The sequence below is a fragment of the Mytilus edulis genome, chromosome 2 (genome assembly GCF_963676685.1).
Source record: "Mytilus edulis chromosome 2, xbMytEdul2.2, whole genome shotgun sequence".
Classification (NCBI taxonomy): Eukaryota; Metazoa; Mollusca; class Bivalvia; order Mytilida; family Mytilidae; genus Mytilus; species Mytilus edulis.
In genome coordinates this window covers 49,198,938-49,213,444 of record NC_092345.1, presented here as the reverse complement: position 1 = coordinate 49,213,444, position 14,507 = coordinate 49,198,938, and the positions used below count along the sequence as shown (strand labels likewise).

The following is a 14,507-nucleotide window of genomic DNA, read 5'->3' as shown; positions in this document are numbered from 1 at the left end:
TATGTTTACATATAACACGTGTTCATAAGCACATGGAAAGCCGGCCAGTTTAACATTGTTTGTTGTTTAAAAGTATAATAAAATATATGTCTAAAGTTAATTGTAAACATTTATAAGTAAAATACAAAAACAAAAAGTTAAATCGCTATTCCTTGATCATCCAGACAAGTTAAATTAGGCTAGCTTCTTCCGACCAGGTTTACAAAACCATCATGTAAAAAAGTATTCCTCTAATTCCTTGATAGAATTACAATACCTGATATACTAGCAGCCATTCCTCTAATTCCTTGATAGTATTACAATACCTGATATACTAGCGGCCATTCCTCTAATTACTTGATAGTATTACAATACCTGATATACTAGCAGCCATTCCTCTAATTACTTGGTAGAATTACAATTCCTGATATACTAGCAGACTAGTAAAAAAGGTAATCATAAACTGTCTTTTTAATAATGTTATCTGCAAAAAATGTAAACCGGCTGTCCTTCGTTAGATGACAAAAGAAAATATTTGTTCAAATTTTATTTAAGAATTTAGTCATAAAAAAACTTCGACTCAAGTTTAAAAAAATGTTATGCAAGTTTGACAAAGTAATTTATGTGTGACACACTTTAATACCTGACTTTATCTACTTGCAAATTGCAAAATTCCAAGATCTGTTATCAGCTGCATATGTACTGAAATGTGAAAAATGAAATATATTTCTTATTTTGCTCAGCATGGAGTTCAGTCTATGGAAGAGAGAAACTGAGTCCGATCTGATCAATTACTGAGAATTATCAGGTACCATTTGTGGAAATGCAAAAGTATAGGGCTGTTCACTTCTTTTTTTCATTCATTCTATTCTAACTTGACACACACTTGTATTTTTTCATTCATTCTATTTTAACTTGGTACACACTTTTTTGAACGAACCCCCGTTAAGTCTAAGAATAAATAAGTTTTAGATCCATCCACAAGACAAATTGAAACAGTTAATTTAGATACAATTCATGCAACTTATTTATCATCTTAGTATTCTTATTCATAATATTGACAATACTTCATTTGAAAAACAAACACCAATTTTGGTTATAGCAAATACATAGCAAAAACAATCATAAGAAAAACTTGACAGTAATAATATACATGTTATTGGTCTACTTTCCTCAGTTCTAATGATTCTTTAATAAAAGAAACAACTGGTGTTTTTTTTTTTATAATTACGAGTTTATCAGTTAAGTGTATTTAAATTGACAATACTGATTTAGACGTGCACATTATTAAAAAAAAAATGCTTTTGATACACATAATATGTGTAGATTTTTTATACGTAAAAACTATCCTTTGACAAGTACACAAAGAAAGATTTGGTAAAAACGAAGTTCTACAGAGTGCTGTAATATTTATAATACTTTAACAAATAATGTAAGTCAGCAACAGGTTTAGACAAGGGTTACAGACCACAAATGCAAGTCATCGTTAAAAGATCACTCAAACAGGAAGATGCAAAATGAAATCTTGTTTCATTGTCGAAATATGTTACTGTGCCAGTCTACACAAATTAAGGTTCATGTATAATATTCAAACTGCATGAGCAACATACAAACTTGAAATTATACTCCTGGTTGAACATGGGCATTTCAGGGTATAGAAATGTCAACAAATGTATGCAATGCTAGCCTGAAGTTAGTGCCAATGGTCACAGACATAGCCTCCTATTGGCATTACAATACTTCTAATATTTCTTTTCTTTAAAAATTATCCTAGCGTACCGATGTCTTCTTCTTAAGTGCAAATATCTCACGTAATTTCCCCTATTAAACCGAAACTTTATCTGCAGGAGAAACCGAAACTTTATCTGCAGGAACACAGACATAGAAAAAGTGGTAAAAACTTCATTAAAAAAAAAATTTGGACAAGATTTATTGTTGAAATTTTACACTCTTGTAAGTACTTAATCAAACGAGAGTGCACACGCTGAAATGTCAAGCCTGCTTTAATGATTGAATTTATGTTGAAATCTGTATAGTTATATGAAGGTTTTACCTCAAGTATTACAAACACTTAACATTATGATGTAAATGAGGTCAAAGTCAGTCAAAATCTGTCAGAGAGACGTAGATAACAAATAATATACAGCATAGTTAGTAGATGTAGATTGCATTTGGCCTAATATTACAGAAGAGCCGTGGTGTAGTGGTTAGCGCATCGGACTACTAACATTAAGGTTCCTGGTTCGATCCCCGTTCCGGGGTGAAAATTTCATAGAATGAATGTTCGGCTCCCTTAACACCATTTGCGAGTATGGTCTTGAGGAAACGATGATAGTCCGTCGGAACTTGGGGACGATAAATGGCTGACCCGTGCGAAGAGAGAGCCATATCTCTGGCACGTAAAATACACCTTTGTAGATTTCGAAAAAAGAGTAGGCTAAGGCCGCTACAAGGCAGCACTCGCACCCGCAAAGTTGGAAATATAAGTTGCAATAACTTGTTTCCAAATCCACTATAAATGTTAGACAGACATAAGCACCTTAAATTCATTATTTACACCAAATATAGTACCCCTATAATTGCTTACAGTAACTGACCTGAGAAAAAAAACCAAACACATAAAAAAAACTTAACATTTTCAAATGAACCATGAAAAACACGTCAAATAAAACATGACTGTTCACCTTTCAATCATTCCATACACCAAATATATTTGACCTATTGCTTATAATAATTTAGATACGAAAACTTAATTATGATCACCGATAGATGAACGAGGCTGAGGTCAGCCGAATCCTGTCAGATGGACATGTACGTAGACCTTGCAAGGATTCCGTATAAACAAATATAAAAAAGAAGATGTGGTATGATTGCCAATGAAACAACTATCCACAAGAGACCAAAATGACACAGACATTAACAACTATAGGTCACCGTACGCAGGGGATCCCAACCCTGGGACTGTGGTATAACAGAACAACATCAGAACGAACTATAAAAATCAGTTGAAAAGGCTTAACTCATCAGATGGACAAAAATACAAGTGGACGTGACCGGGTACTTGTACATCACGACAACAAAAAGACACTAGGAACAGATCTGAGAGTACTCGCAGTTATCCAACGAGAAAACTAACGGCCTTATTTATATAAAAAAAAAATGAACGAAAAACAAATGTATTGTCTTTCAGATACAAATCAATGAACATTAAAGAAATGTTGTGTCATTCAATACAATGTGCTATTTGTTTGTTTTCGCTTCTTAATTATGATTAAAATGAGTTCTTTTAATTCTTGTCTCTGTATTTGACTATATCTGCACATGGTATAGTTCTTAATTGTTTATTTCCATTTAGACACATAAGCACAAATGTGTCATTTGCATATTACATAACTATATATATTATATTTTCTAAACAGAAAATTGGCATCAAGTAGGCACGTAATACAAACACCCTCACATTTGATCACGGATATTTCGGATTTCTTAATCGAACAAGATATTTGTTTTTCTGAGATATTGGTTTTAGATTGTAAATATCAAAACTAAATTGTTCAATAAAGTTATCAGTTTATGTAACAGACATATCTGAACGACCAACGCAAATACAATCGACTGTGTTATCAGTTGTAAATTACGGTGACACACCTTTTACAGATAAAATACAGTCCAACTATATGTTCTTCCTTGTTTAAATCGCCATTTTGCAATTGCAGACGACAAAGAATGTATAGGGAAGAGTTCACACGCCGATGGAATGAAGAAAATGGTCAAGGGAGCCTAGATGATCGGTCTCCATATCAATATGGTAGAAATGAAAATTCTTGGCGAGATCATAGAACAGAACAATATAATGGACGTCCCTTAGGAAATAACTACCTTGCAAATGGCATCCCATTGCCCGTTCAGAGTGAAAGTGGACTACATGGACCAGCAGTGCGACGAACAAACCCACTATATAGCGACAACGAGGAAACCAGATTCATGGGACCTGACTATGACAGAAGAAGTATCGCTGCAACGGAAAATATAGGTCAAGATAATCATGGATATTCTGCTTATAATGGCAGAAGATATGAGAGACGACCGTACGATCAGAGATCAGCAGTTGTAGAATCAAGGAGTGGACCTGGTATGCAAATATACAGAGGGAGAGGAGTTCTATCTGAGCCAGGTACCAGACAGTCAAGTAATTGGGAAATACCGAGAGCCGTTGAAAGTGGTAGTATTGACGATATATACCGAAGTTCAAGACAACCGAGATCTGTTGCAAATAGTGTTGTAGACTATGGCAATGTACCGTCTTGGCACAGATCCCTTGAACCTGTTTATACAGAACCGCATAAAAGCAGGCGTGGTTCCGATACGAGCATAGACATCTCAAAGAAGAAGACAGAAATGTCAACCAGCACTTTCGTTACGATTCGTATTTTAGTGATTTTTTTCATTATATGGGATCTAGTCAATGATTGGTTGCTTGCAAGTTCTGGACCAATTCAGTTCCTTGGCACATCAAGTGATTTTGAATCTGGAATGTGTAAGGCGAATTGTAGAGTGATCAACAAGACATTTAAGCTCGATATATTAGCAATCGATACATCGATGTGTAGTAACACGAATGATGTTTGGACTCTGGCGGCTGTTTTTTCTCTCCTTGGATCACTGCTGTCAATCTTGCAAGTAATAAACATTGTTATGGAAATTATTAAAAAGAGGAAACCAAACTTTTTCCAAATTTTGCAAGGTCAAAGTGAAATATGTTTTGTTATGTTTTTCGAAGAACTTCCGCAAAACATACTATTTACTATTTATTTCTTTTTGTGTGATTGTGATAAGCTAAAGCCTCACGTGAACCTTTATGCATTGTTGGCTTCTATCAGCGCATGTATTTCCATGACACTTCGGTTTGTCACGAGTTTTGACACAATTGGAGGAGAGGACGGGTGTTGCAATCTGTGCTGGCGCTGCTGTTGTTGCCGAAACAAGGAATATTTTTGCAAGATACAACCAAAAGAATGCTGCTGCATGTGCGATATGCCATGTCCTCTTTGCTGTTGTACACTTGGGTGTAAAATGTGTAGATACACTCCAAAAACTTGGTGCGCATCATTGCTTAAAGCATTTTCTTGTGATTGTAGTTGTTGCAAGGAAGAAAACGATTCATATGGCATAAGACTAATGAACAATTTTTCACTTCTTATTTTATGGCTATGTATGGCTTTTCAAATTGTTATTTTTTATAGTATGGTGAGTTTCGAATCCACGACTCCTATGTCAAATGGACGTTTTTCAGACTGCAACCCTGTAACGACTGTTGTTTGAACGGTGAATATTAACATAAAATCCACTTATTTGTTTACATTAGAATGATTATTATGGTTTCCATAGAAAAGTTTTATTTCGCCTTATTCATAGAGGCTTGGTAGATTTCTCAGAAACTCTAACAGATTGCTTTGTGTGTAATGATGTTTTGTTCCTATTAGTGTCATTAGTTAAATAGTAAACAATGACTCTGCAAGTTACTGCTCACTTAAGATGCTTACGTCATTAAAAGTCAACTATGCATATGTATACACCAGAATTATCTGTTATAACTGCTACAAAAGAACGGATTTTGATGTATATAGGGGTACAGACCGTGTTGTGTGATACTCTGTTCATTTAGGTATACAAATCACCAGTACTTAAAAAGTAAATCAGTCTTGTTGTTATAATTTCCATAGTCCTTTACATAATTCATAGATATTGTTTAGAGATTAAGTAAAATGTATTTTTTTTCTCAGTGTTTATTAATTTTTGAAATATTGGATATATGTGATTTTGACTGAGAGTTTGCGTAAAGTAATTCGAGGTTCTCCACCATCTTGAGTCGTAAATTAACAGAACACGACAGTCTTGATATCGGATGAAATATGCAACTTTGAGACATTTAAAATTCTTTTCTTTGAAATGAGCACAACTGTGTGGTTTCATATATCTGATTAATTATAACGACTGTTTTTACAAACGCAAAATTTCTTTCGATTTCATTATTTTTTATTTTAAAACAAGTCTAAAAAAAGGTAATGAAGATTTACAAAGGAATCTACAGTAGGTTTTTGTTTTTTGTTTTAGAATGACAACACACGTACGGTGACCCTAATTTGATTTGAGTTTTTCTAGAAAGCATTTTATCAGAGATGTTTTCTCAATATATTATTTCAAAATTCTGTCATTTATTCTCATAAAAATTCTCTTCATTCTTATAATCCTTTCAAAATATACCAGTCACTCACAAAAGGTAGCATGAAAACAAGCAATAAAAGCGCTGTTCCTTTGCTTTTTGTGTGTGTTTTTTTTCTGTGCGTGTACTAATTTTTAGTCATGAACAGATATCCCATATCCTTTGTTTTTCTATTATATTAACTTTTGTTATTTTTATAAAAACATCATGATATAAAGTGGAAGCCGAGTGGTCTTAGTTGGTCATCTGCAGGGATAACAAATCTGTCATCACTGAGGTTGTCGGTTTGAATTAACCCCTCTCGTTGCAGATGCGCTTGACTCTAATCTTACTACAGTACAATTGACTAGGATTGGTAGATTTCCAGCGGTAGGTCGGTGGTTTTCACAGAGTACCTTGGCTTCATCTAACAAAATGAAATGGTCGCCACAATCTAGCTTAGAGTAGTGAAAGAGTAAGGAAATACCAACAATTATGATCATTACCGATGGCAAACTTTCATTTGACAAAAGAAGAAGAAAATAACTCTGTAACCTTTTTTATTTGTATCCTCTTACTAGCTTAAAGACATGCATACGTTAGTGTAAGTGTTTAGAATTAATGCAATCGTCTTTTGTTTTTCTCCATTCTTGCATTCTACATTGATCATGTCCTAGATGTTTGTTGTTCACATTGGTCGTAAAAAGAACCTTAGTAATCTTGTAGTTGCACTTAAAATGCAAGATCTCATTGGCTCTATCCCTGACCGAGTCAAACGAAAAGCTTTAAAATGATCTTTGCTGGCTATGTAACATGCGCGCGATATTTAAGAGTTAAAGCAAACATTTCTTAATATTGGTTGGATCAGTTTCAACCAAGCATGTTGATAATTCGGCTTAGTGTGTCGTTCTTATGTTTAGCAGGGTTCAAGACCAAACAAAAACCATTCATTGTATGTCATATTTGCAGCTGATTTCATTTAAATAATTACAAAATAAAAATGAACTTTTTTCTTCTAAATGTGTTACAGCCGATTTTATTGAGTGTGTAGCCAAAGGTAATATTTTTGGTTAGCTTGCTTGTTAGCTGAACTGTGAAGTCATTATTAGGTCAGGTATACTATCCTCCTTTCGAAGAAGCCTAGTCCAACAGACTGATAGATTGGATATCTGTTGGATTAGTCTACTCTTAAAGTAGAGTAGTTTACTCAATTTAACAAGGACTTCACGGTTCAGCTAACAAGGAAACTAACCAAACATATTAGCTTTTGGCTACACGCGGCAATAAAATCGGCTGTAATTAGGCTATATATCTTGGCATAATACAACAAACAAACTAAACGGTCAAAGTAAATAGAGAACATCATAGCTAAATGTATCAAATGATCACAAATGTCTGAGCTTCCTATCTCATAAAAAGAAATAAAAAAAAAACCATCAAAAGTCAGGCATACATGTCACTTGTTTAACGTTACCTGTTCGGGAGTAGTACTATTGCTCAGTTAAAGCCCCAGTCACAATGTCACGTTTCAAGTGCTACGTTTTACTACGTTTTGAAAGCGTAGCGGAACGGGAATATACGTAACTAAGCGTATCGAAGCGTAGTGATCCTTTGACTAAAACGGGACATGCCCCGTAAGTTTTGAAAATTTAACAACAAACGTAGTGAAAATTGAAACGAAGTAGAAACATAGAAAGTACGTATCAAAGCTTAGCGGAACGAAACAAAACGTACTTACTACGCATCGAAACGTTTCAATGCGTGGTTGAAACGTGGGTTTACACGTACTTTGACGTAACAAATTGTGATATGAACGTACGTAGAAAAAAACTAGTAAAACCTAGTTTTAACCGGACATTTTTATTCAAAACGCAGTTGAAACGTAGCATTTTAAAATGTAGTAAAACGTGACAGTGTGACTCGGGCTTTAGGGAATCTCATTCTGTTCAGCAGACATAAACATTACAATTGATTTGGTCCTCGATCGATACCATAAGATCCCTGACATCAGCGTGTCAGAAATGAAATATTAACAAGTTAAACTGGTTCAGCATTAAAAAAAAACCAAAAAAATATAATACATTCAAGATAAATTGAAATATTCTACAAGACTGTTCATAACATTGTAGAAATTTCATCCACTATGCTAATACACCAGACATCTGACAAGACAGTACTGCACGAAAAAACTATGGACTTCACGTACACGTACCTGCAAACTTTAACCGCTAAGGCAGCAACCATTTGATTTTCTGGGGGGGGGGGGGGGGGGGGGCTATGGGTTTTTTTTCTGGACAAATATTTTTTTTCGCCTGGGCCGAAAAACAATTTATTTTTTTCGCGACAAGTCGAAAACAATTTTTTTCTTTCAATTTTAGCATTACATATAGTGGCAGCTGAGGGTGAAACAAACAATTTTTTTTTCTCAGAATCAAAAACAAATTATTTTTTTCTCCAAAAACTGGAAACAAACTTTTTTTTCCAAAAAAAAAACCATAGCCCCCCCCCCCCCCCCCCCCCGAAAATCAAATGGTTGCTGCCTAAATATACATACAAAATTATCATTCTCTCTGTATATGCAATGATTTAAAAGAAACTGCTGCCACCACATACATTACTACCTCATCCAGGCGTCATGATTAGGGAACAAATGTAAATGTACTCAGAATCTTTATGCAAAAATATATAAATTGTTACCTAGTTTTAAACACAGATACAAATTTTGCCCACTCAATTACTACAGTACATGACATATTCTTCCCTTATTTACGGCCAAAATAATGACACAAAGATATTAATACAGTGTAAACAAGATATTATCTTTGGTCCCATCGGAGGGATACTGAATCTACGATGACGTCCCAAAATTAACCTGTTGTGAAATCTTTACATTTCTTCTATTTACAGACCAAATTATATCTTATAGTAAGTTGATTATATTCAACAGGTCTTATATTGAATTATGGTTGTTGGTGACTTCGTTTGGTGGCATTTGTGTGGCGTCCTCATTATCAGTCGTCTGATACCATAGTTTTCTTTCACAATTACTTTTACATACATGTCCATAAAACATGTTTAACCGCGCAGCATGTTTGCGCCGGTCCGGAGGTTCTGGCCTTTGTTAGTCTTGTATGATTTTTAATTTTAGTTTCTTTTATATATTTCTGAGTTTAGTCTGACATTCATTATCAATGAACAAATATACAATTTGTTAAGGGGCCAGCTGAAGCACGCCTCCGGGTGCGGGATTTTCTTGCTGTATTGAAGACCCATTTGGTGGCCTTCGGCTGTTATCTGCTCGTTGGTTGGGTTTTTGTCTATTTGACACATTCCCCATTTTTATTCTCAATTTTATATATGATAATAGTTCAATTAAACCGATTCTTATAGTGTCCTTTTTAATAAGCGATAGTTGGTATTGATTTAGAACGGCAAGTTTTTTTTTGTACATACATCATTTTTTAGGTTTTGTTTCCCATTCGGTCTGTGTTATCCAAATATGATATAGCTAAGCTAAAAGGGACTTTATCTTGGTCCATCGTAACGATATACTTTTTGAACCCTTTTAGTCCTATTTTCATGCATTTCTTTTGCTTGGAATTCCATATGACAGTCCATGTTTGTATTTTTTTCGAGTAGATTCATTGTAAATGTAACGTTTTCGAGGCACTAAAGGGAGAAATGACCCAAACATCACAAACGTTTTACAACATATTGTATGGAATTTAATGGACTTCATTTTTGAACCGCATTTTCTTCTTTACTGAAAAATAAGGCATGTTTTATAACTCTCAGAGGTGGAAATTGAGGGGGACAGGGTTTCCTTTTTTTAACCAATTTAAATATTCAAAGGAATATAAAAAAGTTTTTTTGATATATTATTTGAAAAAAAAATACGTATATGGAGCTCTTTATAAACTATTTCAGAAGTAAGACGCAATTGTTTACAAATTTTACAGTTGCAAGAGACATAGACTAGAAATCACACTTTTATATAGTTTTTAGAGCATCAAGTTACATTAACTTACTCCCTTCAAAAAGGATATAATATATATAGCAGACACACACTATATACTATTGGGTTGAAAGCCTTGTTTATTTTTTTATTTTACCGATCATATTAAATGTAGAGTAATACAATTAAGTATTATAGTATTTGGTTTCAGATGTACATGTATTCATATCAAATATGCAGCGAATGTTTTGGTTCATAAATCATAATAAAAGCATTTAACAGATTTATGATTATATAATTAAATGGACAATATAATAAGATATTACATTGTACTAGGGAAAAAATGCATATAATAAGAATAGTATAATTTTAGAAGACCTAAATTGCGTCAGGGACTTTTTTTAGGAACACATGTAAAACCCATGTAAACCTTCTAACACTTCCGTATAATAAAATGATATTAAAAATGGACGAACAAAGCAAATTATTGCTCCGAAAAGTGCACCGAATATTTATAGAGAATCTAGATCCAAATTACGTCATGGACTTTCTTTATGAAATTGGTGTTTTTAACGCAAATACTTGTATGAAGTTGCGAAGCATCGAATTCAGAGGGGACAGGGCTCGAGTGTTCATGTTCCAAGTGGCTGACATGGATAATATTACAATGGAAATTTTATACGAGTCGTTAAGGAATACTGGGTACGGGTTTTTAGCAGAAGTACTTCGTCAGTCATCACAGAGCTCAGTTTCCGTCCAACGAAAAGCAGAATATTTTAGCAAGTTTCGAAAAGAGTTAGTTGTGTATAGACATTATCTGAAGCGTCTTAGTCACAGTGGAGATCACTTGACTTTCGAAGAAGAGTTTTTCAAAGCAGAACAAAACTGGAAAATTGTTGAAAATTCAGGTTTGAGTAATAAAAGATTTAAAGCTGCAGACTTTTACTTTTTCGCCCTTGATGCATGGTGTGAGTACAAGAGAGTGATATATGATAAAAATCTTATGTATACCGACGTTTTCGATAAGATGGAAAATCTGAAACCTTATTTGTCAGAGGAAAACCTACCAGAAATGATGAGACTTGTTCGATATGGCTCGGCAGTTTTAATGACAAACAAAGATGAACTAGATACCGCTTTAGACTATGTGAATGATGCAAAAAGCAAATTTGACTTAATACATGGTTGTAGGGAAACGGGTACGGTATTATACATTGAGTATAATATGCTGTGTCAGAAATACGCCGAAACTTTGGAACCAGGTCTTAAGGAACAACTCAACAACATTGCTAACCAAGCAATTGAACATTTTGCTGTTGAAATTGAATTTGATGAAACTGTGTATTTGGATTTCAAGAGAATGGTGCTGTTAAAACTGTCACATCTTCTCTTGGGTATAGGTATGTTCGGTGTATATCTAGATGTTTCCGTTACAACAGAAGACAAACGTAAAGCCAAAGGTTTTTTAAGATCAATAAAAGAGTCTAAAGAAAGTTGGAAGAGAATGGAAACTCGTTGGAAGTGGTCATACTATACAGCGAAAGCCAGACATTTCGGTTTAGATTATGATTTCTCAAACGCTATAAAATACACAGAGAAAGCACTATGTTATGCAACAAAGGGAGAGTATTCAAAAGAAATACTAGGATCTCAAAATGCTCTCAATATATATAACAATTTGTGTAAACCAATAAAGGAATTTCACGATCATGAATATGAAATTTCAACCCCATGTAATGACAACGAAGAAGACAGTCGAATTCAAAGACAATTTGACAAAATAGAATGTGAGATAGATCATTCTTTAAGTAATTTAGAGAAGTTAGAAAATGAAATTAAGAGGTCTAAAGAAAGATTATTAAAACTAAGAGAAAAAGTAAAACAATCAAGAAACAAAGGATACAAGGATGGCTGTCAATACATCCCTGCAAGTAAGTTATACACATTCGTAATACTTCCAGCATATTTCTAAATAGGAACACATAAAAAAATTACAAACATGAAAAAAACCCAGACAGTGCAATATAAAACAAAAAATAAATATCTAAAGAGCAAACACATTGAAGACCCATTTGTGATCTTCGGCTGTCGTCTGCTCCATGGTTGGGTTGTTGTTTCTTAGACACATTCCCCATTTCCATTTTCAATTTTATAGAAGAGTAACAGCAAATGCAGATATTTTTCTATATATTATTTTCTTAAATGTGGTTTCGTTTAACATCTGCATTTTAATATCAATATCTTATACAGCGGAAAAAAGTTAAAAATGAATAAAAACAAGGAATATCAAAATAAGTCATCAGCACCTAATCCCTACAATACTCCATAAAAACAAGTTATATATATATATGCTCTTCTGTATTTTAAAAGTTAGTGTGTATTTATTCTTTACTTTTTTGGGTTTTTTTTTGCTGTGTATGTATCTGTTTGCCTCAGAGAGAATAAAACTGGGGATTTTGAGCAGAATACAAACAAATAGAAAAGACACCAACTCATTCTTTAAACATTTGTAGTCTAAACAATTTATAATAAATTGAAAAGAGTAGATCAACGATCTAAAACTTACACCATAACAGTAAAACACTTTGTGTTCACCTTCTCAACTCTCTATGTATCGGTTAGTCTATGACAAGGTAAGTACTATGCAATTTAGATCGAGGGGCTTACCCTGAGCACTAAATTGCATAGCATATACTCGTTTAATAGAATTTAGCATATATTTACAAATCTTAGATTGAAAAGTTTTAGTCTAAATGTCATGTAAGTTAAATTTTATGCATTTACTTTACATTTCAAACACCAGGTCCTAGTTGAGCTAATGGGCAGGAAATGAAAAGAAGAGATGAGATTGGTGTTACTGTTTCAAGAAGTCTCCATCAGATGCAGACGCAGACGACAAGTCACCATTTAATGACATTAAAATCAAATCGGACCAAAACTGCGAATAATAGCTAATGGTGTTATTGTTGAAGGTAGTCATTCAGCGATGATATTTGATTGCTGTCTGTTATATTTGTTTTCACGGTTTGTTGTTTAAAAAATCTTGCCGTTGCTTAAAATGTTTGAATTGTTTCGCATTTTGTCATTACTACTCGACACTATGGCATACAATTTACTCATTATTGAAGGTTTTGCAATTACCTTTACTTTGTTCGTTGTGACATTTGATCTTTATGGATAGTTGTCACATTAACAGGAATACCATACTAGTATATATCTTGTTTTATAGAGCTACCTTATTTTTTTAAGACGTCATAACACTTGCATTTGTTTTTATCAAAATTGAAAATAGATTTAATGGAATGAAATATAATAATTATTAGACGAGCATTTAAACACACGCTATAAAGGAATACTAGTATACATTTTAAGTATGACATATATATTAGGGAGCCCTTACAATGCAATACTTATTTGCACTATGATAAGCATTTAAGCGGATTTTCTAACTATTTCTATTTAATGAAACAAATTTCCCACAATATATTACATGTAACATTTAACGAACAGTTATATGCTTTTATGAACAAACAACTTTTAAATTAACATTTTAAGAAATAAGAAATAAAATTGAGAATGGAAATGGTGAATGTGCCAAGAAGACAACAACCCGACCAAAGAGCGGGAAAAAGAAAGCATGTTTGTCCTGAAAAAATACCTAAACAAGTAACAAATATTAAACCGTCTTTCGAGGAGGATTAGCGAAATCAATATTTTGTAATTATGAATGTCAGTCGAACTTGAACTTGAAATTTAAAGTTGCATGTTTGAATTTCTGTTGTAGACAACGATGGCAACAATGCGGTGTGCAATTGTAAACTTATTCTTGGAATATAATTTTACCGGTATTTTGTCGTCTGGTGGTGCTGGTATTTACTTTTACCAAAGTTAAAGACACAGGCGGAACTGAATGTTCCGAAGAACTGTTGATCGAACACATTTGCACTGGACCAATTGTTTCATTTATTGATATGCGTTAATAAATATAGATAGATAATTAAAATGTTTTAGTTTATAAAGAACATGACATGTTTTTAGCAATTTCTATCAGTACTTCAAGTTGCAGATTTACTGATGGACCATGCAACTCTTCTGGTGTACCTTGACGATGGTGCACATAGACAAGACATATATACTTTTGCTTTAGCAGGTACCAAAAGACATGACTGTAAGACTAGCTTAAGTTCTGTCATAAAGTGTTTCATAGTTTATACCCAAGACAATATGATGTTTTAAGTAAGACATGTCTTTTAAAAAACATTTCAAGAGACAAAACGGAATAAACGTTTTGAAGTTTATTGATGTTTATTCTTGGTCGGATCTTTCACAAACCAAATGCAGTCCAAAGGATTTTATAATATTTTTTTAAAA

General features: G+C 33.5%; 2 protein-coding genes across 3 annotated transcripts; both read left to right on the top strand.

The window, feature by feature from the left end:
- The first annotated feature begins 3,624 nt into the window (after positions 1 to 3,624).
- Positions 3,625 to 6,298, top strand: LOC139512358 (uncharacterized). Its single transcript, XM_071299934.1, has one exon. The coding sequence runs from the start codon at positions 3,706 to 3,708 to the stop codon at positions 5,299 to 5,301; it is 1,596 nt and encodes a 531-aa protein (XP_071156035.1). The 5' UTR covers positions 3,625 to 3,705; the 3' UTR covers positions 5,302 to 6,298.
- Positions 6,299 to 10,272: 3,974 nt separating this feature from the next.
- LOC139512357 (uncharacterized) lies at positions 10,273 to 14,162 on the top strand. Of its 2 annotated transcripts, none has more exons than XM_071299933.1 (3): positions 10,273 to 12,067; positions 12,940 to 13,151; positions 13,921 to 14,162. In XM_071299933.1, the coding sequence occupies exons 1-2, from the start codon at positions 10,591 to 10,593 to the stop codon at positions 12,948 to 12,950; spliced, it is 1,488 nt and encodes a 495-aa protein (XP_071156034.1). In that variant the 5' UTR covers positions 10,273 to 10,590; the 3' UTR covers positions 12,951 to 13,151; positions 13,921 to 14,162. The 2 variants fall into 2 exon arrangements, with proteins under 2 accessions (XP_071156034.1, XP_071156033.1); XM_071299932.1 differs by having other exon boundaries at positions 10,409 to 12,067; positions 12,940 to 13,108.
- The last annotated feature ends 345 nt before the right edge of the window (positions 14,163 to 14,507 follow it).